The 23,609-nt window shown below is 42.6% G+C and overlaps 1 protein-coding gene across 3 annotated transcripts in view; it reads right to left on the minus strand.

Annotated features, from left to right (window-relative positions):
• The window catches only part of RPS6KA1 (ribosomal protein S6 kinase A1), a 180,558-nt gene that overhangs the window by 70,221 nt on the left and 86,728 nt on the right, over window positions 1–23,609 (minus strand). Inside the window, exon 2 of one of the 3 annotated variants that reach the window (XM_066573012.1) lies at window positions 6,284–6,377. The exons of the other annotated variants lie outside the window; for them this stretch is intronic. Within the exon in view, the coding sequence (XP_066429109.1) occupies window positions 6,284–6,349 (66 nt within the window). The 5' untranslated portion in view covers window positions 6,350–6,377. The remainder of the gene's footprint in view (window positions 1–6,283; window positions 6,378–23,609) is intronic. 3 annotated transcript variants of the gene reach the window in all.

Genomic DNA, 23,609 nt, shown 5'->3' on the forward strand with positions numbered 1-23,609 from the left:
CAGCTGACGCCCGGCAACCTCTCTGCATACATAAATTTATGTCCTGGAGCAGGAAGGGGTTAAAGGCATGGGATATGGCTTAAAATGCAACATTGCGGTAGATTTACTACTGACATTTTTAACCAGTTTCTGGCACAAATTGCATCAGAAAACTGTCTTAAAAACTTTTCTGTCTGAAAAAAATGGTGTGTATTGGTGGAAAGGAGCATTACATAACATACTGTCAAATTACGCCAAAAGTTTGATGTAAAATCAGTAATAAACTAAGCTAATAGGTGGTATAAAATTAAACTGCAGTCCAAGGCTGTGTTCCAAAATAGCAGAAAACGGCGCAAATTGTTGAAAAAGGACAAGCCGCACCAAATTTGGAATGAAAACTACAATAAAAAAAATGCTAAAAAACCCATGATATGGGTGCGGATTTTGATCAGTTTGCCGTAGTTTTGGTGCAGATTGTCCTTTGAGGAACATACTGTACAGAATTAACAGATGCATTGTCAGACCATCTAGTCTTCGTTTGCACTATGAGAAAGTATTAGCAAGTCTGCCCCATTTAGTCTTTAATTATAACAAAATTTTAGTGCAAAGTAAGCCAAATTTGTGCTATAAAAAGGTAGACAAAAAAATTGTCTAAAGATACACCAAATTTATCATTCAACAAGAGCCACTATAAATTTGGTGCATCTTTACACTGCCTGGTCTTAGGTTGCACAGTTTATTAGGGCATCTGCCTCATTGTGTCAACATGTTCAATTAATGACAAAGTGACAGTTTCACCATGAGTTGCTGAGAAGGGGACATCTGCAACTTCCTGTTGTCAAACCTGAACATCACAAAAGTATAGCAAATGCAAGTAAACTTTAGCTACTGCTTTAAAAGGGAACCTGTCTCCAAGTATGGGCAACATAAACTAAAGTTATGGTGCTCACATGGCAGGATCCACTGGAGTCCAGTGAGGTGGTACTTATACCTCCATAGCAATCAATAGATTGCACACACAGTGTGGAACTTTCAATCCGGCTGCACAGACCTTCGGGGGTGATAGCGCTGGTTTGGAGAGACAGGCAAGTATAAGAAATACCTCCTCGGTTTCCAGGGAACTGGCCGCACGAGCACCATAGCTTCGACTACCACTTCCCACCAATGGTTATGTGTTGGAATAGTCCAAGACCGCACTATAACCCCTGTAATAGAAGTCAGCACAGACTAAATTAATGCAGAGTGAGGTCATTCCACGGGGAACGGATACAAGCTGAGCATTTTTTTTATCGCGATTCTAATTAAGGCAGTAACGCAAGTCACTTTAAATAGGATACTAAATGCAGCTGTGCTTGACATCATATTAAGTACAATTTAATGAGAGGTTATAGAATCATAACAAAATATGCGACTGTTAAGGTATAAATCTAAGTGTAGAAACCACAAGTACATTCATAGTTAGATGTACTGACCAAGGACAGGCTACAAATCCCCAACACACAGCAGGACTATAAGATCCTGGGGACATTCACATGATCCACATCTGATCCTGTGCAGTAAATGTCCTGTTGGGGGGCTTTATGTTGGAGAAACTGGACAAAAACAGAGCAAGGATGAAATCTCATCACCACACAATTAAAGGGAGGAAGACAGAATCTACCCATGGAAACTTTCTAGCCACGGACACAACACAGAACATGAAAATTACTATACCAACAGGCTACTTCAAAGCTCAACATCATAGAAGAATTTAGGAGTACAAGTTTATAACCATCTTCGATACTTTCAAGACTGGAATAAACATTGCAAGCAGTTTCATGCACCACTGGAGATTATGAGAAAATCTATAGCAGATAACACACAGGCCTGGTGACCCCCTAACACCAATTTAGATATCAAATCTTTTACATCCCTTATCAGTGGACTAAGTATTTACTCCTCTATTCATCCTGTTCTGGTATTGTTTTAAATGCAAATTAATCACACCATGTCTGTGACTTTTCATATACGTGTGTGTGTATAATTATAAATATATACACACACACACATATATATTATATATATATATATATATATATATATATACACACACATACATACATACATATATACACACACACATATATACATATATACACATATATACATACATATACACATATACACACTACCGTTCAAAAGTTTGGGGTCACATTGAAATGTCCTTATTTTTGAAGGAAAAGCACTGTACTTTTCAATGAAGATAACTTTAAACTAGTCCTAACTTTAAACAAATGCACTCTATACATTGCTAATGTGGTAAATGACTATTCTAGCTGCAAATGTCTGGTTTTTTGTGCAATATCTACAAAGGTGTATAGAGGCCCATTTCCAGCAACTATCACTCCAGTGTTCTAATGGTACAATGTGTTTGCTCATTGGCTCAGAAGGCTAATTGATGATTAGAAAACCCTTGTGCAATCATGTTCACACATCTGAAAACAGTCTAGCTCGTTACAGAAGCTACAAAACTGACCTTCCTGTGAGCAGATTGAGTTTCTGGAGCATCACATTTGTGGGGTCAATTAAACGCTCAAAATGGCCAGAAAAAGAGAACTGTCATCTGAAACTCGACAGTCTATTCTTGTTCTTAGAAATGAAGGCTATTCCATGCGAGAAATTGCTAAGAAATTGAAGATTTCCTACAACGGTGTGTACTACTCCCTTCAGAGGACAGCACAAACAGGCTCTAACCAGAGTAGAAAAAGAAGTGGGAGGCCGCGTTGCACAACTAAGCAAGAAGATAAGCACATTAGGGTCTCTAGTTTGAGAAACAGACGCCTCACAGGTACCCAACTGGCATCTTCATTAAATAGTACCCGCAAAACACCAGTGTCAACATCTACAGTGAAGAGGCGGCTGCGGGATTTTGGGCTTCAGGGCAGAGTGGCAAAGAAAAAGCCATATCTGAGACTGGCCAATAAAAGAAAAAGATTAAGATGGGCAAAAGAACACAGACATTGGACAGAGGAAGACTGGAAAAAAGTGTTGTGGACGGATGAATCCAAGTTTGAGGTGTTTGGATCACAAAGAAGAACGTTTGTGAGACGCAGAACAAATGAAAAGATGCTGGAAGAATGCCTGACGCCATCTGTTACGCATGGTGGAGGTAATGTGATGGTCTGGGGTTGCTTTGGTGCTGGTAAGGTGGGAGATTTGTACAGGGTAAAAGGGATTCTGAATAAGGAAGGCTATCACTCCATTTAGCAACGCCATGCCATACCCAGTGGACAGCGCTTGATTGGAACCAATTTCATCCTACAACAGGACAATGACCCTAAACACACCTCCAAATTGTGCAAGAACCATTTACAGCAGAAGCAGGCAGCTGGTATTCTATCGGTAATGGAGTGGCCAGCGCAGTCACCAGATCTGAACCCCATTGAGCTGTTGTGGGAGCAGCTTGACCGTATGGTACGCCAGAAGTGCCCATCCAACCAATCCAACTTGTGGGAGATGCTTCTAGAAGCGTGGGGTGCAATTTCACAAGCTTACCTCAACAAATTAACAGCTAGAATGTCAAAGGTGTGCAATGCTGTAATTGCTGCAAAAGGAGGATTCTTTGACGAAAGCAAAGTTTGATGTAAAAACAATGTGATTTCAAATACAAATCATTATTTCTAACCTTGTCAATGTCTTGACTCTATTTTCTATTCATTTCACAACGCATGGTGGTGAATAAGTGTGACTTTTCATGGAAAACACAAAATTGTTTGGGTGACCCCAAACTTTTGAACGGTAGTGTGTATATTATATATATATATATATATATATATATATATATATATATATATATATATATATATATATACATACACACACACGTGTGAATATAAATAAATTTTTATATATATATATATATATATATATATATATATATATATATATATATATATACACACACATATACATACACACACATACACACACACACACACATATACAGTTAGGGCCAGAAATATTTGGACAGTAACACAATTTTCGCGAGTTGGGCTCTGCATGCCACCGCATTGGATTTGAAATGAAGCCTCTACAACAGAATTCAAGTGCAGATTGTAATGTTTAATTTAAAGGGTTGAACAAAAATATCTGATAGAAAATGTAGGAATTGTACACATTTCTTTACAAACACTCCACATTTCAGGAGCTCAAAAGTAATTGGACAAATAAACATAACCCAAACAAAATATTTTTTTTTCAATATTTTGTTGCGAATCCTTTGGAGGCAATCACTGCCTTAAGTCTGGAACCCATGGACATCACCAAACGCTGGGTTTCCTCCTTCTTAATGCTTTGCCAGGCCTTTACAGCCGAAGCCTTCAGGTCTTGCTTGTTTGTGGGTCTTTCCGTCTGAAGTCTGGATTTGAGCAAGTGAAATGCATGCTCAATTGGGTTAAGATCTGGTGATTGACTTGGCCATTGCAGAATGTTCCACTTTTTTGCACTCATGAACTCCTGGGTAGCTTTGGCTGTATGCTTGTGGTCATTGTCCATCTGTACTGTGAAGCGCCGTCCGATCAACTTTGCAGCATTTGGCTGAATCTGGGCTGAAAGTATATCCCGGCACACTTCAGAATTCATCCGGCTACTCTTGTCTGCTGTTATGTCATCAATAAACACAAGTGACCCAGTGCCATTGAAAGCCATGCATGCCCATGCCATCACGTTGCCTCCACCATGTTTTACAGAGGAGGTGGTGTGCCTTGGATCATGTGCCGTTCCCTTTCTTCTCCAAACTTTTTTCTTCCCATCATTCTGGTACAGGTTGATCTTTGTCTCATCTGTCCATAGAATACTTTTCCAGAACTGGGCTGGCTTCTTGAGGTGTTTTTCGGCAAATTTAACTCTGGCCTGTCTATTTTTGGAATTGATGAATGGTTTGCATCTAGATGTGAACCCTTTGTATTTACTTTCATGGAGTCTTCTCTTTACTGTTGACTTAGAGACAGATACACCTACTTCCCTGAGAGTGTTCTGGACTTCAGTTGATGTTGTGAACGGGTTCTTCTTCACCAAAGAAAGTATGCGGCGATCATCCACCACCGTTGTCTTCCGTGGACGCCCAGGCCTTTTTGAGTTCCCAAGCTCACCAGTGAAATTCCTTTTTTCTCAGAATGTACCCGACTGTTGATTTTGCTACTCCAAGCATGTCTGCTATCTCTGATGGATTTTTTCTTTTTTTTCAGCCTCAGGATGTTCTGCTTCACCTCAATTGAGAGTTCCTTTGACCGCATGTTGTCTGGTCACAGCAACAGCTTCCAAATCCAAAACCACACACCTGGAATCAACCCCAGACCTTTTAACTACTTAATTGATTACAGGTTAACGAGGGAGACGCCTTCTGAGTTAATTGCAGCCCTTAGAGTCCATTGTCCAATTACTTTTGGTCCCTTGAAAAAGAGGAGGCTATGCATTACAGAGCTATGCTTCCTAAACCCTTTCTCCGATTTGGATGTGGAAACTCTCATATTGCAGCTGGGAGTGTGCACTTTCAGCCCATATTATATATATAATTGTATTTCTGAACATGTTTTTTGTAAACAGCTAAAATAACAAAACTTGTGTCACTGTCCAAGTATTTCTGGCCCTAACTGTACACACACACACACGTGTGTGAATATACATACATATACATACATATACATACACACACACACGTGTGTGAATATATATATATATATATATATATTATATATATATATATATATATAAAATCTTTGGATCTATTCCATTAAGCCAGAAGAAAAACCCTAAGTAGGTTTGAAAGGTCGCTATAACATCATGTCTTTGTTAGCCATTAAAAGGTATCATATCTACAAGATTACTTTGTTTCATAGGAACAAGCCTCCAAATAGCTGGAGGGTCCAAGTCCTAACTGCATACCAAAACTACTAATTACAGGCGAAAAGTTTTGTGAGAATTAGAAAAAAAGTTGTTGTATTTCAGCTCTGTTTAATCCAAAATGTATATATTTGACGTACTCTTCTAAGGCTAGTTTCCCTTTTTAAAATGTCCCATTACACTTTCACATGTTCGGCTCCATTAAAACACAGGTTGCAAATGACATTTTAAGATATACAAAATAAAACGCATATTACTTCTAGCGTAGAGTCTGGATTGTACAGTGTCAAGAGGTACAGTATAAGAAGCACTGATCAGAACAGGAAATACAGAAATAGTAGAGATACAGCAGGAGCCACCAAAAACTGCAGTGAAATCAGGCTAATTTTACGTACAAGCAGCACATGCACAACACACAACTTGCCTCTTTCATCTTGGCTTTTGGACGGAATATATGCCTCAATGTTCTGGGGGCAGAGTTTTTAGTCATCGCTATAGTCCTGTAATGTCACTCTGTCCTGCAGTACACAATGCGGTGCGAGTGCATTAGATAAAGATAGGTGCTTGTAATGGGCAAGTGTACGAAAGATATCGTTCAGCTAGAGAAAAAAAAAAAGGGAAATCTTGCAATTTCCTCAGTAAAAGCAGAAACCACAGTGGCCTTACAGCTGGGCGTAAGAGCAGGAGGTTGTGATTGTCATGAAAGTTAAAACAAAGCAAAGGGGAGACAATCTGAGTGCAAGGAGAATAAAATGCTACAGAGAAAAGAAAAAAATGTGCCAGATTTACCATTATTGTACCTAAATTCTGCCATGAATTGGACCAAAGCCTTGGTACAAATCATTTTAGACAAGTTTGTGATAAACTGTTTTTTTGCGCCTTGCTAGACAGTTAAATGGACTAGAAAAAAAGGCGCAAATCTGTCAAATTGTAAAATGTTTCAGTAATATTACTGGGCATTTTGTGGATACAAAAAAAAACAAAAAAAAACCCACAGTCTAAAGCATAGCATTAAGAGGGGGCATGAAGAACAGCCTAATGTGCATAAAACTGCACAAGACTACCAAACCACATGCAACACTGAAAAGGTTGGCACATTTTCAGACTGCCTCACTAACCTGACATTGTCTATCTATTAGAGATGAGCGAACGTACTCGGATAGGCACTACTCGTCCGAGTAATGTGCCTTATCCGAGTACCGCTGTACTCGTGCTGAAAGATTCGGGGCGCTCCGCTGCTGACAGGTGAGTCGCAGCGGGGAGCGGGGCAGAGCGGCCGGGAGAGAAGGAGAGAAAGATCTCCCCTCCGTTCCTCCCCGCTCTCCCCTGCAGCTCCCCGCTCCGCAGCGCGTCCCGAATCTTTCAGCACGAGTACAGCGGTACTCGGATAAGGCACATTACTCGGACGAGTAGTGCCTATCCGAGTACGTTCGCTCATCTCTACTATCTATACAAGCCCAATTCCAAAGAAGCTGGGAGATTGTATAAAAGGTTTTTTTTTTTTTTTTACTGCATTAATCATGTAGCATAAATTACATGCTAAGTTTTTTCCTGTGCGTTTGTAGATTACAATACCAAAATTGTGGGGTATATATATTTTTTTTTAGGTTTTTCCACTTTTGCATAATAAAACCCTTTTTTTAAGAAAGCTTTTTTTTGGCATCGTTGTATTCAAAGTCCCATAACACTTTATTTTTCAATTGTTGGAGCAGTATGACTGCTTGTTTTTTGCGTGACTAGCTGAAGTTTTTATTGGTACTATTCTGGGGTACATACTGTTTTGTTGATTACTTATTGTGTACTTTGGGAGGCGAAATTAACAAAATCATTTTGACTGAGTTTTTTAGGTTTTTGTTGTTTACCATGCAGAATTAACGGCGTGTTCGATTTATTGTACAAGTGGTGAAAAAAAGCAGCAATATCAAAATTTATTTTTTTAAGAGGGAAGTGGCCAAAAAAGTTTTTTTTTTTTAAATAATTTTTTATACAACTCTATACTCCTGTAGTAGACTTGAACCCGTGATCATATGATCACTATGATAATACACTGCAGTACATCTGTACAGCATTGTATTAATTATCGCTGTCACTAGCAATCATGCCAGACCTGAACACCAGGCAATGGCAACCCTTAGGCCCTCCACAACAACATCGCAGCAGGCTGATGACAACACAAAAAGGAGAGTGAAGCTTTGCAAGCCACAATCAACATTGGTAGTGGCATGTAAAAGGTTTAACAGCAGGGGGATCGGTGTTCTCACCGATCCCCGCTGGCGGACAGCTGTCAGTCTGCTCCCACTGCAGATTGCACAGGCTCAGCTTATGCCATGCACATATATTTGCTTTCTGTTGCCTCAAGTACCAGGCAGGTGTTAAAGGGGTTTAACAAAAGGCTGGAAAATTGGTACTAATGAAAAACAGCTGGAGGGTCACATGACTCATGAGCATGCAAAAAGAAGCAGAATCTCTCAGAAGCAAAGAGGAGCAGAGGTTCACCAATTGAAAAACCACAGCTACAAATTGTGGAACAATTTCAGAAAAATATTCTACCTAGATATGCAAAGATTCAGAATATCCCACCATCGACAGTACACAGCAGCAAAAGAGTCAGTGAGTCTGGAGAATTTCATGTACACAAGGGACAAGGCCGACTGTCAATACTGGATGCCCGAGATCTACGGGCCCTCAGGTGTCACTGCATTCAAAACAGGTGTGATTCTATAAAGTCAATCACTGCATGGGCTCAGGAAAACTTCCAGAAATCACTTAAAGGAGATGTCCCGAGGCAGCAAGTGGGGTTATACACTTCTGTATGGCCATAATAATGCACTTTGTAATGTACATTGTGCATTAATTATGAGCCATACAGAAGTTATAAAAAGTTTTTTACTTACCTGCTCCGTTGCTAGCGTCCTGGTCTCCATGGTGCCGACTAATTTTTGGCCTCCGATGGCCAAATTAGCCGCGCTTGCGCAGTCCGGGTCTTCTGCTGTTCTCTATGGGGCTCCGTGTAGCTCCGCCCCGTCACGTGCCGATTCCAGCCAATCAGGAGGCTGGAATCGGCAGTGGACCGCACAGAAGAGCTGCGGTCCACGAAGATAGAGGATCCCGGCGGCCATCTTCAGCGGTAAGTATTGAAGTCACCGGACCGCCGGGATTCAGGTAAGCGCTGTGCGGGTGGTTTTTTTAACCCCTGCATCGGGGTTGTCTCGCGCCGAACGGGGGGGGGGGTTTAAAAAAAAAAAAACCCGTTTCGGCGCGGGACATCTCCTTTAACCCTTTCAAATCCACTGCTTGACGTCTGAAGACATTATGATTTAAGCCTGTACAGCTCCAATGTTGGAAGACATTCGTCGGGGTTCTCTCACTGTATATTACCAGCCTCGGAGCCTATCCAACGTGTCACCTCATGCAGTACTGGCTTTAGCCAGCATATAGCGCCGTTGTATAATGGCAGCAAAAGAATAAGCCCTCTAGGAAAACCAGGATACAAATTGGATTGAAAGGGTTAAAACTGTATCATGCAAAGCAGCAGACATGTATTAAACAGAATCCAGAAACGCTGGCATAATCTGAGCAAAATGACAAAAAGGAAAACTATTTTGTGGTCTGAGGAATCAAAAATGTAAATTCTTTTTGTAAACTTGGGACGCCGTGTCCTGCGGCCTCCGGATGACAGGAACCATCCAACTTATCAGTGCACAGTTCAAAATCCTGCATCCCCGATAGCACTGGCAGCTTGCACATCTTTAGGCACTATCAATGCTGAGCAGTGCATAGATTTTCGAACATATGCTCCCATCCAGACAACGTCTCTTTCAGGGAAGGCCTTACATATTTCATCTATGCAATGCCAAACCACAGAAGCATGGCTGGCCTTAGCTATGAGCGACCTATCAAGTTGCAGAGAGTGCCAGTCATTAATGTAGAAAGGGGTGACAGTCAGGGCCAGGAATGGGAGCTACAACTGTACTACTATGTGCAGCCCGTAACAAAACCCAGCTCATCATCCCTCTCCAGCTTACAGTACGGTACGTGCGGCAGAGAGGGAGGATGAGCTGGACTATCCTGTGCTAGGCTGCGTATGACAGATGTAGGAGCTGCGGCACAAGCCCTGTGACCAGTTATGTATGTATCTTGTGTAACATACCTCAATTTTTCCAGTTTTTATTGATATTTAACAGTTTAATGTCTTAAACTGTACTTTGATATGAAAAGTATAAATCAAATTAAGATGAATAAAAATAATGGATTAACTTTGTTTCACCAAATTAAATTTATATATTTTTTGCCTATTCAAAGTAGCCACCTCTAGCTGATGACAGTTTCACACAAAGTAGGTATGCCTTCTACAATTTCATTCAAATATTGTTCAGAAATTTCTTCCCAGCATTATTGCAAACGTTCCCACAAATGTGCTAAACTTGTAGGTTGCTTTGCTTTCATCCTTCTGTTCATCCCAAACAAGCTCAATGGGGTCTAAGAATGGAGAATGTGCAAGTTTTTCCAGTCATTGAAGCTTATTAACTTCTTCTTGTCTTAAGTAGTTCAATCATAACCTAGAAGTATGCTTTGGATCATTGTCTTGCTGTAATAGGAATCCCTGACCAACTAGGCATACACCAGAGGGTATTGCATGGCGTATCAAAATTTCCTGCACTGGTTCATTATAAGGTTCTGCGGCAGGGCGCGTGTATTATAAGGTTCTGCGGCAGGGCGCGTGTATTATAAGGTTCTGCGGCAGGGCGCGTGTATTATAAGGTTCTGCGGCAGCTACAGTGTGAATTAAGAGGGCAGCAGTAGCTGAGGTCTGCATTGCAAAATTCTGTAGCAGCTGAGGTCTTATGGAGGTTCTGCACAGCTAAGCATGAGGTTCTGCAGCAGCTGAGGTCTTTATTAAGTTAAAAAAAAGTGAGCAATCTTTGAAGATCAAGATAATTGAGTAACATCAGAACACACTGACACATGTGACTGGGAAGGGGGTGCTTTTATTGATGCTCGCCCTGTTGACCAAATGTTAGAAACTGCCCTTGCACGTGACTGTTGGAAATCTCTTGATCTGCAGTGTCACATCCATTGTCTGGCCTGAGCGCCAATTCCAGCTTAGTACTACAAGTTATGAAGGTCACTTATTCAGGCAGTAATGTACATTCCTACCTGGAGTCTGCTAACTGTCAAAAGGCAGAAGAGGGAAAAAGGTCTACAGGCCAAATCCTAGATAATCCCAGAGAAAACGTACGACACAGGCCCAAGTCAAATGTGAAGAGAAACCGTAAACACTACACTATGATGAAGACGCCGGTCTTTCCAGAAACCTCGGAGATCCTACATGTGTTCTGGTTGTCTTTAATATACCAACCCATTGTATATATGATCAAAAAAAAAATAGTCTTAAGAAGAAAGGCCCTGTTTTATATGAAAAATATACAGGAATGAAGAATAAGAAAGGAGTTATCATCCTCAGGCTAGGCCATTAATTGGTGGAAGTCTGCTGCTCAGACTCTCCAGATCAGCTGTTAACTGGGCCGCACAGACCACTCCAGCTGCCCAGCTTGGCTTTGTAGTCCAGGTTTCTATTCATTTTAATGCAATCTGATTGCTCCTTTCTTCTTATAAGGCACCAATTTTTGTTCCTTTAAGGCCGGCTGCACACAGGCGGGGCGGATTGCGCATGTGGAATCCCAGAGCGGAATCCAACCCTGTACCCTGCTGTCATCCATGTGTGCCTTCTGAAATCTTCTCTGTACTGCAGATGTTTATTTTTTGTTTTTTTTAAACTCTGCTTTTCTCGCAACATTGCTTAGCGGAATCTGCACAAAAATAGAACATGCTGTGATTTTTCCTCTGCGAGCAGGAAAAACAAAAACAAAAAACAAAACACAAAACTACACAATGTTAATAGCATGTTACGGGCAGTATTTGCTGTGGAATACAGAGGCGGACACCCACTTTGGATTCTGCAATGCAAATCCACCCTGTGCAGGCAGCCTTCAACTTCTCACCATTCAATGTGCAGAACAACTAGTGTTACTTTTATTTTATGGGTCTGTGTGATTACAGCTATACCAAACCTGTATTTTGTTGGGGGGGTTTTACTACTTTTGCACAATAGCAGCACATCTCATGGACATTAAAGGAGTTCTGTCAAAAAAATTAAATAAATTCTATACTCACCGATTACTCCCCTGTCAGTCTACTTACCGAATCTTCTCCTCGCCGATCTTCTCCTGTCTGCTGGCTGATTCTTCTGCTTCCTGTGAGGTTACATACATTGACAGGCAGTGTCCTTAATGTATGCTACACGTAACTAGTTCACAGTCTAGCACGAAGTGCCAAGCTATTGCAGAGACTGTGCACATGTGCTGTCTCTGCAATAGGTCAGCATTCCTTCCAAGCCAGTGAACGCTACGTGACCTTCACTGACCTGCAGGAAGAAGAATGCGAGAAATGACAGCTTCATAAGAAGAGAATCTCTGAGCTGACATGAGGGACTGGACAAGATCCAGCCTGGAGAAGATGCCTTAAGCAGTTTGCCTTAAAGCCGCTTTCACATGGGCGACCAAAAAAAAACAAACAAAAAAAACACGATTTTCTCGCGATGCGACAGTGCTACAAATCGCATGTACGTGAAGCCTATGCTCTCCAATGGGATCCTTCACATAAGCGATGTTTTGTAGGCTGCTACATTGCAAGAAATAAGGTAGGCATGCTTTATACAGCTGCAATTTTGGATGCTTTGTAGCCCATGTTTCCCTATGGAGCCTTCCTTTCTGTTGCAACGCATGAAAATGTGGTTTTCGTGTGGTGCGATGCAACCTTTACAGTAGGAAGTCCTAGTGTTTGTCCCTAAAATAAGCCCTAGCTGCATTAAAAAAAATTAAACATTACCCAACAGGTGCTGTCTGCTCTGCCGCACATCTCCGGCAGTTTGCAGCACTTGTCTGTAGTCTTCAGCCGACGCTTCCTGGTCAGGGGGTTCAAAAATCCCGCCTCCAGGAAGCGCTGGCTCTGATTGGTTCTATAGCGTCAAAGCTCAGCCAAATTCAGGCATCGCATTGAATGGATTTTTGAACCCCCTCATCAGGAAGCACTGACTGAAGACCACAGACAAGTGCCGCGGAACAGCTGGAGAAGTGCAGCGGAGCGGGCAGCGCCTGTTAGGGTAGGGCTTATATTTCAAACTCACCCACCCTGAAAATCCCAGGAAAAGAGCTAAAAACTCTTGTAGCACCACACAATTGCGCTAATCGCACGTGTATTACGCACCAAAATAGCCCACTGAAATGAACGCGATTGCATATAAATATGCAGTAAATATAGAGTAAACCAGCATATTTGCTACATTTTAACGCAAGAAATCAATGGAATTTTTTTTTTTTTTTACATGTGTATACATATACACACACACACACACACACACACACACACACACACACACACACACACACACACACAAATCAGTATTTCAGTCCATGAATACTCTGCGTATACGCAATACACCCGTGTTAATGAGGCCTTAGGGAGTACAGGGAGATCCAATGTTGTGGCCATTTATCAGGTCTAGTGGCTATAGTGACCCAGCCCTAGACATGATAGTTTCCCCAGCAGTGGTGCTGTATGGGTATTGAGCGATTTCTGCCAGGTTCTGCACAGATAACAGATCCTGCGCATATGACAATCTGATGATCTTGGCATGGAAGGTGGTTTCTAAGAGAATGAAAATGTGCAAAAGCATTAAAAAAAACCCACACTTATTAGCTTTATTTATCCCCTGCCAAATCCAGAAGCTACAATGTACAATAAAAGCATGGGGAACGTTGATTCATAAAGTCACCGAAAGTTGGCCTCATCTGAACAGATAATGTTGCTTCAGATGAAGACAACCCCCCCACCCCATGAGATAGGTGCCAATTTTTATCATTTGATGGGGAAAAAAATTCCTTTCCAAGTCTGGCAATCAGAATAATCCCTGATACAACATTCAGTGTTTACAGATGAGCTGAAGGAAGTCAGCCATACTGCCCTTTTGTTAGGGCTCCCTCACACAACCGTATGCGCATCACGCAGCGTTTTACCGGCATGTGTTAGCCGACTATTGCCGCATATGGCAGTGGGTCCACTGCACTCGACCGTATCTCGTGTATGCTGTCATGCGCAGTGTGACTTATAATTCCCTGCTGTCTCATAGTGGCGTTGAGTATGCATTATCCCCCATCCACAATGTATATCACGTATGGACAGCTTTGCATACGCTACTCATTCAAAAAGTACAGGCTGTTATACAGGGTGAAACAGAGCATACTGCAATCTTTTACGAGTGTACCTACACAATGTTTATACACTAATGTGAATGGATCAATGAAAATCCATCTACTTATCTTGACTTCATTCACTGTATATTACACGGCCGTGCATTGCGTGCATAACGCACTGTAAAATCACAGTCGTGTGAATGAGTCCTTGAACGACTTCAATACCATGTAACCCCTTACCCACAATCCATATAAGTTTTTACGGAGGTAGTTAAGGGGAGAATTCTCATAAATACGCCTTTACTGGGCGCAGCATCACAAGCCTGGCATGGGTTTCCCATGCCATGAGGAGCGGATGCTGAAGAAAACGTTGATCCCCACTATTTAACTCTTTACATGCAGCATCCACCATGGCATGTAAAGCTCTGACAATTTGATTTACTGAAGTGAACTATAAAAATATCGATGTTCAAGTCTCGTAGTGGGGGAAAAATGAAAAGATTAAAAAAAATAATAATTTACATACTTACACAAACACAATCAAGATGTTGTACAGATTAAGAAATGACTGCAAAAAGACAAGAATTATTTCTTACCGATAATTCCTTTTCCATGAGTCCATCATGACAGCACACATGGAGGTTGCTCCGCCTGTGATCCTTGGGACAGGAAGAGGAGTTCTTTAAAAGGCCACCTCCCACCGCTTGACTCCAGTGACTTCCAAATTATCACAACGGATACGTGGCCCAACAGTTTTTTTATTAGCACTGAAATACATCAATTAATGTACAAGCATTATAAATCGTACAAGGGTGGGAAAGCATGTGCTGTCATGATGGACTCATGGAAAAGGAATTATCGGTAAGAAATAATTCTTGTCTTTCCATCTCGTCCATCCTGACAGCACGCATGGAGGTATACCAAATCATCAAGCTTTTAGGGGGGGAAACTACTGCCTAGAGGACCTTCCGTCCAAAGGCCAGCGCTCTATCAGTATAGAGATCCAAGCGATAATGCTTAGACCATGTGTGCATGTTACATCATGTTGCAGCTTTGCAAATGTTCTGCAGAGTTTCACTACGTTCAGCCCATGAGGAAGCGAGAGCCCCTGTAGTGTGGGTTCTGAACCCCTCAAGGGAAAGCAGATCTTTGGCTTTAGATGCTCCCTGAAATGATGTTTTAATCCATCCAGCGATGGTATCCTCAGACGCTGTTTTTTTCTTTCCTCCTGACATTTACAGAATAAGTTCTGTGGGGTTTTTTGGGGTTTTTTTTTTTTTTTGAGACCTGTGAATAGGTCAGGACTGCACGTCTGACGTCTAAACTGCACAAGAGCCGTTCTTTGTTATCTTAAAACTTGACAGAAGGGAGGCAGAATTATTCCCCGTTTCATTGCGGAACGTCCATACTGCATTAGAACAGAGAAATAAGTCTAGTCTTATGACTATCCTGTCGTCAAGCACCTTTAGGATAATTCCTATATCTCACCAATCCACCCAGGGGTTGTAATAACTACCAGCAAGGCTACTTTGATGGATAGGTGTTTCTGTGATACTGAATGTACAGGCCTCAGAGAACTGTTCATAGAGGCTGTCTGACCCTAAACTAGGGTCTCAGATCTTGGAATTGGATTTCTTTCAACCCTTAAGAGAGTGTGTATTATCTTGGACGATAATCATTGGTGTCTCAGTCTCTGACGCTCAGGCTATCAGCTTCGTGCAGAGGGTCTCCTGAAAGAACCCTGGACCTCAAGACAAAAAACAGGTCCTGCCTGAGACCAGCGGAATCAGTGGTCGTATCGCCTAGAAAGACGATGCTGTGCAATGCATACAACCCGGTCCAGCCATTCTGGCTTTTACGCAAAGTCTGTGAATTTAAGGGAAACCGGAAAAAAATATGGCAAATTTATGACTCATGCTTGTGAAGATGCATTTGGCGCCCAGGGATTGTTTGCTGGGCTTAAGAAAAGGGAAAATTTCTGTATTTCGAATTTATCTTTGATGCAAGAGGTCTATCTGGGGTTATCCAGATCAACAAATTGAATATGTATAGTTTTAGGGACCATTACCCTGGATCTAACCTTCCCCGCAAAAACTGCAATAAGGTTTTGAGAGCCTTTTAGATGAATAGCCGATAAAGACCCTCTAGTTCTCTGCCCAGCAGAATATTCTTTTGATAGACATTCGAAAAGGGTTTCTGGTGCTGAATAAGACACCATTGGCCAACAATATTTTTAAGTGTTCCAATGACTAAAAACCCTCATTTATTTGAGGAAATTAGTAACCCTTTGAGGAGTCAAGGAATAGTCCGAAAACTTTTTGGGTGTCTGGGTTCAGGCTGAAAATAAATTATTTAAAACTCATTTTAACCGTCATCTAATATATTTTTAGTATGCCAGGTGGATGGGAATATGTAGTATGCGATTTTGAGTTCAACGTGCAAACGACGCTGCCTTCCTTAACCCGGGGTATCAAAACCTAAGTAGAGTTCATTTCAGACAAAATTTAGCAATGTACTGAATTAAGGGACTCTGACTTAAAGGGGTTGTCCCGCGGCAGCAAGTGGGTCTATACACTTCTGTATGGCCATATTAATGCACTTTGTAATGTACATTGTGCATTAATTATGAGCCATACAGAAGTTATAAGAAGTTTTTCACTTACCTGCTCCGTTGCTAGCGTCCTCGTTTCCATGGAGCCGACTAATTTTCGCCGTCTAATGGCCAAATTAGCCGCGCTTGCGCAGTCCGGGTCTTCTTCTTATCTCAATGGGGCTCCGTGTAGCTCCGCCCCGTCACGTGCCGATTCCAGCCAATCAGGAGGCTGGAATCGGCAATGGACCGCACAGAAGCCCTGCGGTCCACCGAGGGAGAAGATGCCGGCGGCCATCTTCAGCCGGTAAGTAAGAAGTCACCGGAGCACGGGGATTCAGGTAAGCGCTGTGCGGATTTTTCTTTAGGTCCCTGCATCGGGGTTGTCTCGCGCCGAACAGGGGGTGGGGGGGGGGGGGGTGGCTGTTGAAAAAAAAAAAAAAAAAACAACGTTTCGGCGAGGGACAACCCCTTTAAGTATGGTTAAGTTAGCAGCCCAAGCAAACATGAAAAAATAACCATTACAGGAAAAAGGGTAAAAAATAGAGATTCTATTTTGGATCCCAAAGATATGGTCGTTAAGGGGCAAAGAGAGGCTATTACGCAAGCAATCTTTTGATAGGTTCATCTATCTGTTTTCCCCTTGCTGTTTTTCCACAAAGAAAAAATTTCCTTGAAAAGTATAGCTCTGCTGCGGCACCTGCCAGCTTCAGATAGTCTCCTAGCTATGAGAGCCAAAGGCACACTAGGTGTGCCCCAGGTGGCTACTATAATGGTTTCTAGAAGCCTACATGCAGTCTTCATCAGATTTTTATGGAAGCTTGCCAGCCTTTTACCAAGCTGCTCCTTTCCACTTTAGCTGTTTCTTTGTATAATATTTTCCCTTTAGTGTAGAAAGTAAAGAACTGCCACCCTCAGGGTGCTCATAAATACGGGCCCTTATTTGCTGGTCTAGAAGGACCCGGCTGGGGTTAGAGACTAGTTCTCTGACCGTCTGGCAGAGATTACTTTAGCTCCGCCCTGATTAGCCTTCCCGCAGCCTTGAGTATGGATTTCCATCCTACAAAAAAAAAAAAAGGCGATTGCTATTATATCAATCATATACCATGAGTTTCTATTCCAGAGACCTATTCACCATGGCTTTGCTATGGAGTTTCATCCTGCAATAGCAGGCGATTGCCATTATATCAATTATATACTAGGTGTTTCTGTTCCAGAGAACTACTCACCATGGCTCTGCTATGGAGCTTCAGCCTACAATAACCGGCAATTGCCATTATATCAATCATATACTGTGTGTTTCTGTTCCAGAGAACTACTCAACATGGCTTTGCTATGGAGTTTCATCCTGCAGCAAACAGGTACATGCCATTATATCAATCATATACCATGACATTCTGTTCCAGAGAACTATTTACCATGGCTTTACTATGGAGTTTCATATTGCAATAGCAGGTGATTGCCATTATATCATATACCATGAGTTTCTGTTTCAGGGAACTACTCACTATGGCTTTTCTATGGAGTTTCATCCTGCAATAGCAGGCGATTGCCATTATATCATATACCATGTGTTTTCTGTTTCAAAGAACTACTCACTATGGCTTTACTATGGAGTTTCATCCTGCAATAGCAGGTGATTGCCATTATATCATATACCATGCGTTTCTGTTTCAGAGAACTACTCACCATGGTTTTACTATGGCATTATATTGATCATATACCATGAGTTTGTAGATTTCCCCTGCTACCTCCATGCTGTCCATAGCGTTAGGAGATGCAAAGCTTGAATCCCGTAGGAAACATTCTAATCCTCTACTTTGAATTTGGTGCGCTGATGCCACTAGAGTGCATCCATCATCACGCACAGTGCAGCGCTGCATCCCCTCGGAGCCAGCTGCTAGTCACCGGGACCTAGGCGCAGAATGCAGAAGCATTTGCCGCAGTTCCCATATCTTCATGGGGACGCTGCCGCAGCGTGCGTCTTTTTGCATATGATGCGGCGCTGTGTCATCACTGGGAGCCGGCCGCCGCTTTTCTTAGGTTTTGTTGCTCGTCTAACTATTTTTGTAGTGCAGTCCGAGCAAAAGGGTCTCTTAGCGTTATCGTCCACTTTTTTTGGCGCACAACGCACACCTTTTTATCCTCTTTTTTTCTGTTTAGTTTTTAATGCTTCCTCCTATAAGGAGAAGCCATTACTAATACCAGGTGTGAAAGCCATACTCACAAAAATGTTCCCATTTTTTTGTCCAAGTGGACTACTTACGGTTGGCACAATCCCTTTTTCTCCCTCAGCGCTGTCCATGCAGAAAAAGGAGCCTGGGAACCATGAAGGAGGATTTTTCCGAATGGAATTTTAAATTTGGCGCCTTTATGCACCAGCGCTGACGTCTGACGTCATTGCGCACAACTCGGCGCCGCTCCATACCAGGAGGCCGGCCGTCACACCGCCGGGGAACAGGAGCGCAGAGCAGCCGCACCTGCGGATCCCTCCCCTCCGATGGTGCCGTCGTCCGGAGGGAGCCTTGGAACTGCCTCCCCCGGCCGGATACCCCGCGCCCCGGGGAGTAGCGCTATGCAGCCCGCAGCCTCCATCCGCAGCACGAAGAACTCCCTCCTGTGTCCGTTTGGGACAGGAAGACACTGGAGTCAAGCGGTGGGAGGTGGCCTTTTAAAGAACTCCTCTTCCTGTCCCAAGGATCAGAGGCGGAGCAACCTCCATGTGTGCTGTCAGGATGGACGAGATGGAAACAACCCTTACACATCACAAATCTTTGAATGAGACCATAAAAAAAACCCAACACACAAACTTCAAGGCCTCATGTCCACGGGGAAAATCAGTCCCGCTACGGATTCTCCATGGAGAATCCATAGCGGGTCCCTCCTGCCCCACGGACATGAGCGCTTAAAATAAGAATTAACTTACCCGCAGCGGAACGGGCAGATGTTCTCTTCTTCCCGGCCGGATCTTTTTTCTTCGGCCGGCGGATGTGCTCGGCACGCCGGCTGCGTGCATGCGCCGGGTACATCTGCCCGGCCAAACAAAGATGATCCGGCCGTGAAGAAGAGAAGAACTGCCCGGTCCGCTGCGGGTAAGTTATTCTTATTTTAGGTCTCCCGGACAGCTTCCATAGGCTTCAACAGAAGCCTGCGGGAGACCCGCACGAAAATGGAGCATGTCCATTTTTTAAAAATTCACTTTTATTGACCATCCACTGGTATTTATCTACCCGCGGGTGGTCAATGCATCACTATGGGATGCGGATCCGCATGCGGGAAATCCGCTGCGGATTTAAAATTTTATTTTCCCCGTGGACATGAGGCCTTACCCTCTGAATGCCCCATTTACATAGGGAGTGCACTCCTTCTGATGTCACTGGCCCTCTACAATGTAATGCGAGTGCCAGGGTTTGGGTTGTCATGGCAAACAGACACCATACACTGGTGTCCAGGCAAGCCATGGCCTGTGATTGATCGTTAGGATAATGTATTATCGCTTGCAATAGCAGAGAGTTTATGATTCTAGTCCCCTAAAAAAAAGCACAAATTTTTTTTGCAACCTTTCCAGTTTGTATAAAAACAAAAGAAAATGTTAAAAAAAAAAAAAAACAGAACATAAATATTTGGTATCACCTTTTCTGTAACAACCTATACAATACAAAAAAAAAAAACCCCACTATCCTGCTCGGCAAAAACTATTAAAAGAATTTGTGTGTGATTTACAATACATTATATGTACCCAAAAATTGCACCAATAAAAAAAGTACAGTCTCCCTGCCACGCAATAAGCAAGCACTCAGAAGGAGTTTCCGACACAAAAAAGTTTTTAAAAAAAACAAACAAAAAAATTAAAAATAAAAAACAAACACTTTTGGAAAGTAGACATGGAAATCCCTCCACCCCCAAACTGCCAAAATAGGCCATTGTACTTACCTTCAGAATTAAAAGAAAAAAAATAAGTGCCTTTATCCCATTTTTGGGAACGTAACATTTTGGCCAGACTAGAACTCATCCCACAAAAAACAAGCTGTCTAAAGCTCCAACTATTCATTTTTACGGCATTCAGCACACAAAAGTCCAAAAAACAGAAACTGTGGCATTTTTCGTTCTTACAATTCTCCTTATATAATATATTGTATAACTTTTAAAAAGTTTTTTTTTTTCTTCTTATGTACCCAAAAAGTGATGCCATTAAAAAAATAGAACTTGTCCCACAAAAAAAACAAGCCCTCATATGGCTATGTTGGCGAAAAGATTTAAAGTTGTGGCTCTAGAAATGCGACAAAAACCCCCCAAAAAAACTCTAAACTGAAAAATAGTTCGTTATTAAGGCGTAAGCAGGCTTCGGTACTAAGGAGGTAAAGTTCAGACGTCTTTACTTATGTAGGAGGACGATTCTATTCTGCCCAGCAGATGGAGTTCACATTTCACAATATGGAATCTTTGCTCTATCACAGGTCGAATACACATTTGTTTTAACCAATTCCGCCTTATAGAGTTTTGTCTCACAATGTCCTAGATACAACAACATATGGCTCCCAATCCACATATGTGTATAAATTGCTTTAAGTTCAAAGTACATATCCGGCCATAAGCATATCCATACTCTGTGCCAAACGTGGCAGGATCTGAACACCTCACTAGGCCATACAGTTAGCAAAGCAACTGTGCAACCTGTATCAGACTGGGGTGTCTTTGGCCCACCAGAAAAATTGATTTGAAGGGCTAACTGAACAGCTACATGTAAACTATTACCTGCCTGAGATGCTGTATACTGCAATTCCATGTAGTGGGTGTACTGTGCTATATGCCTTTTCTGCAGAGGAGCTGGGAGCCCACGCCACATTTGTTCCCCTGTGGGTCAGTCCAAGCCTGTGTAAAACTCCCAGTGAGCATCACGTACAGGTCCTTTTTGGATAATGAATTCCATGCACAATACTGATTTCCCAGAGTTCAGTAGGGTTTCTCTGTTAGATCGGAGGGAGTACAATACCCAACAGGCCTTGTCCGCTACGCCACACTTCTCCTGGAGCTCCAGCACATTTGTCTGTAGTCTTCAGCCAGCGCTTCCTGGTGGAGAGGTTCAAAAATCCTTCCTCCAGGAAACACCAATTCTGATTGAGCGTCTGAGCTGCAGCGTTTGAGAACCAGAGCCAGAGTTTCCTGGAGGCGGGATTTTTGAACCCCTCCACCAGGAAGCGCTGGCTGAAGACTGCAGACAAGTGCCAGAGCTTCGGGAGAAGTGCGGCGGAGCAGACAGCGCCTGTTAGGTAATGTATTTTTTAGAAAAATAAAAATCCTGCCTCCAGGAAGCGCTGGCGGATTGGTTCGAGAGTCATGGCTCAGCCAGTCACTGCTACTCTCGAACCACAGCCATTGCATTGAATAGCTGCGATTGTTTCATTGAACGCTGCAGTGATTCGTTCTCGAATGCCGCGGCTCCGCCAATCACTGCAGCGCTCAATGAACCAATCACAGCCATTGCACTGAATGGCCGCAATTGGTTCTTGAACACGGCTCAGCCAATCAGAGTCAGCACTACCTGGAGGCAGGATTTTTAAACCCCTCCACCAGGAAGCACTGGCTGAAGACTGCATACAAGTGTGCTGGAGTTTCGGGAACAGTGCGGCGTAGTGGACAGGGCCTGTTTGGTAATGTATTCATTTTTTTTTTAAGTGCAAGCCAGGGCTTATTTTAGAGACAAAGTAGGACTTCCTACTGTAAAAGTTGCATTGCGTGACGCAACAGAAAGGAAGGCTCGATTGGGAAACATGGGCTACAAAACACCACAAATCACGGTTGTACAGAGCATGCCGCGATTTTGTATTCTCGCACTGTAAAACAGCCTACAAAACATTGCTCATATGAAAGAACCCATTGGAAAGCATGGGCTCCACATACATACGATTTGCAGCACTGTCGCATCGTGAGAAAATTGTGCAATTTTGTCACCTGTGTAAAAGCGGCCTTGCAAATCCTTGTAATATGTTGTGCACAAGCCCGAAAGCTCCTCACTATTGAAAACCACTATACACAATCATGTAAACGGATTAGTAAAAGGTTAAAGCCCCCTACCAGTGTTGCCCCTTATTTCATTCGGTAAGGTTTGTCACTGCACCCTGGTATCACTTCTGGCACTTGATAAGGCCAAGCCCCTGCCTCACCGTATAGCAGACCACTGTGTACTTCACAGCATCACCTTTTACTGTATTTGCCGTTTAGATCCTCTATTGGTTGTAACTATGTAAAATACATGTATAATCTATTGTTTACGTTTAAAAAATCCATCCCAAGTCAAAATTTATGAAAAGCGTAAAATGAGCAATGTTAACTTTCATGTGTCACCAGAGGGAAGGAGGGGACATTGTTAAAGCTCAGTAGTCATGCTCCACATACACTTCATAGAGTAGACATTCATCTCTAAACATGTGCCAACGACCCGCTTGCCAGAAGTAATAAGAGGCAGCGTGAGCCACAGTGTACCCTAAGGCATGTAAGAGCAGGAAGTGCCAGGATACAGCTTCTGTGCGCACTACACATGCTGCAAGCATCCATTCTGCCTTCAGAACCTTGCCTTTGTTCCTTTCTAAGTAGGCAACACAAGTAATAAATATCCTAGGTTTCTACAAGTGCTACGCTGTCAATATCAGTTAGTAGATATACAAGATTTACATGCAAACAGCCATCCGCCCAGCAGCATCTTACTCATGCCTGCACGATGATTACACCTCAGTGGGTATGGCACATTTCTTCCTAGGTTTGATCAATTAGTTGGCCTCGGAATGTTCTACATGACGATCTCTGCAGTGCTTTCAGGTTACGCAACAGAGTCAGAAACATGTTTTGTGATAAGATAACGCAGCATTTCAGAGGCGAGCTGCCTGCAGTACTCCTTGGTGAGGTGGATA

The sequence above is a fragment of the Eleutherodactylus coqui genome, chromosome 1 (genome assembly GCF_035609145.1).
Source record: "Eleutherodactylus coqui strain aEleCoq1 chromosome 1, aEleCoq1.hap1, whole genome shotgun sequence".
Lineage (NCBI taxonomy): Eukaryota > Metazoa > Chordata > Amphibia > Anura > Eleutherodactylidae > Eleutherodactylus > Eleutherodactylus coqui.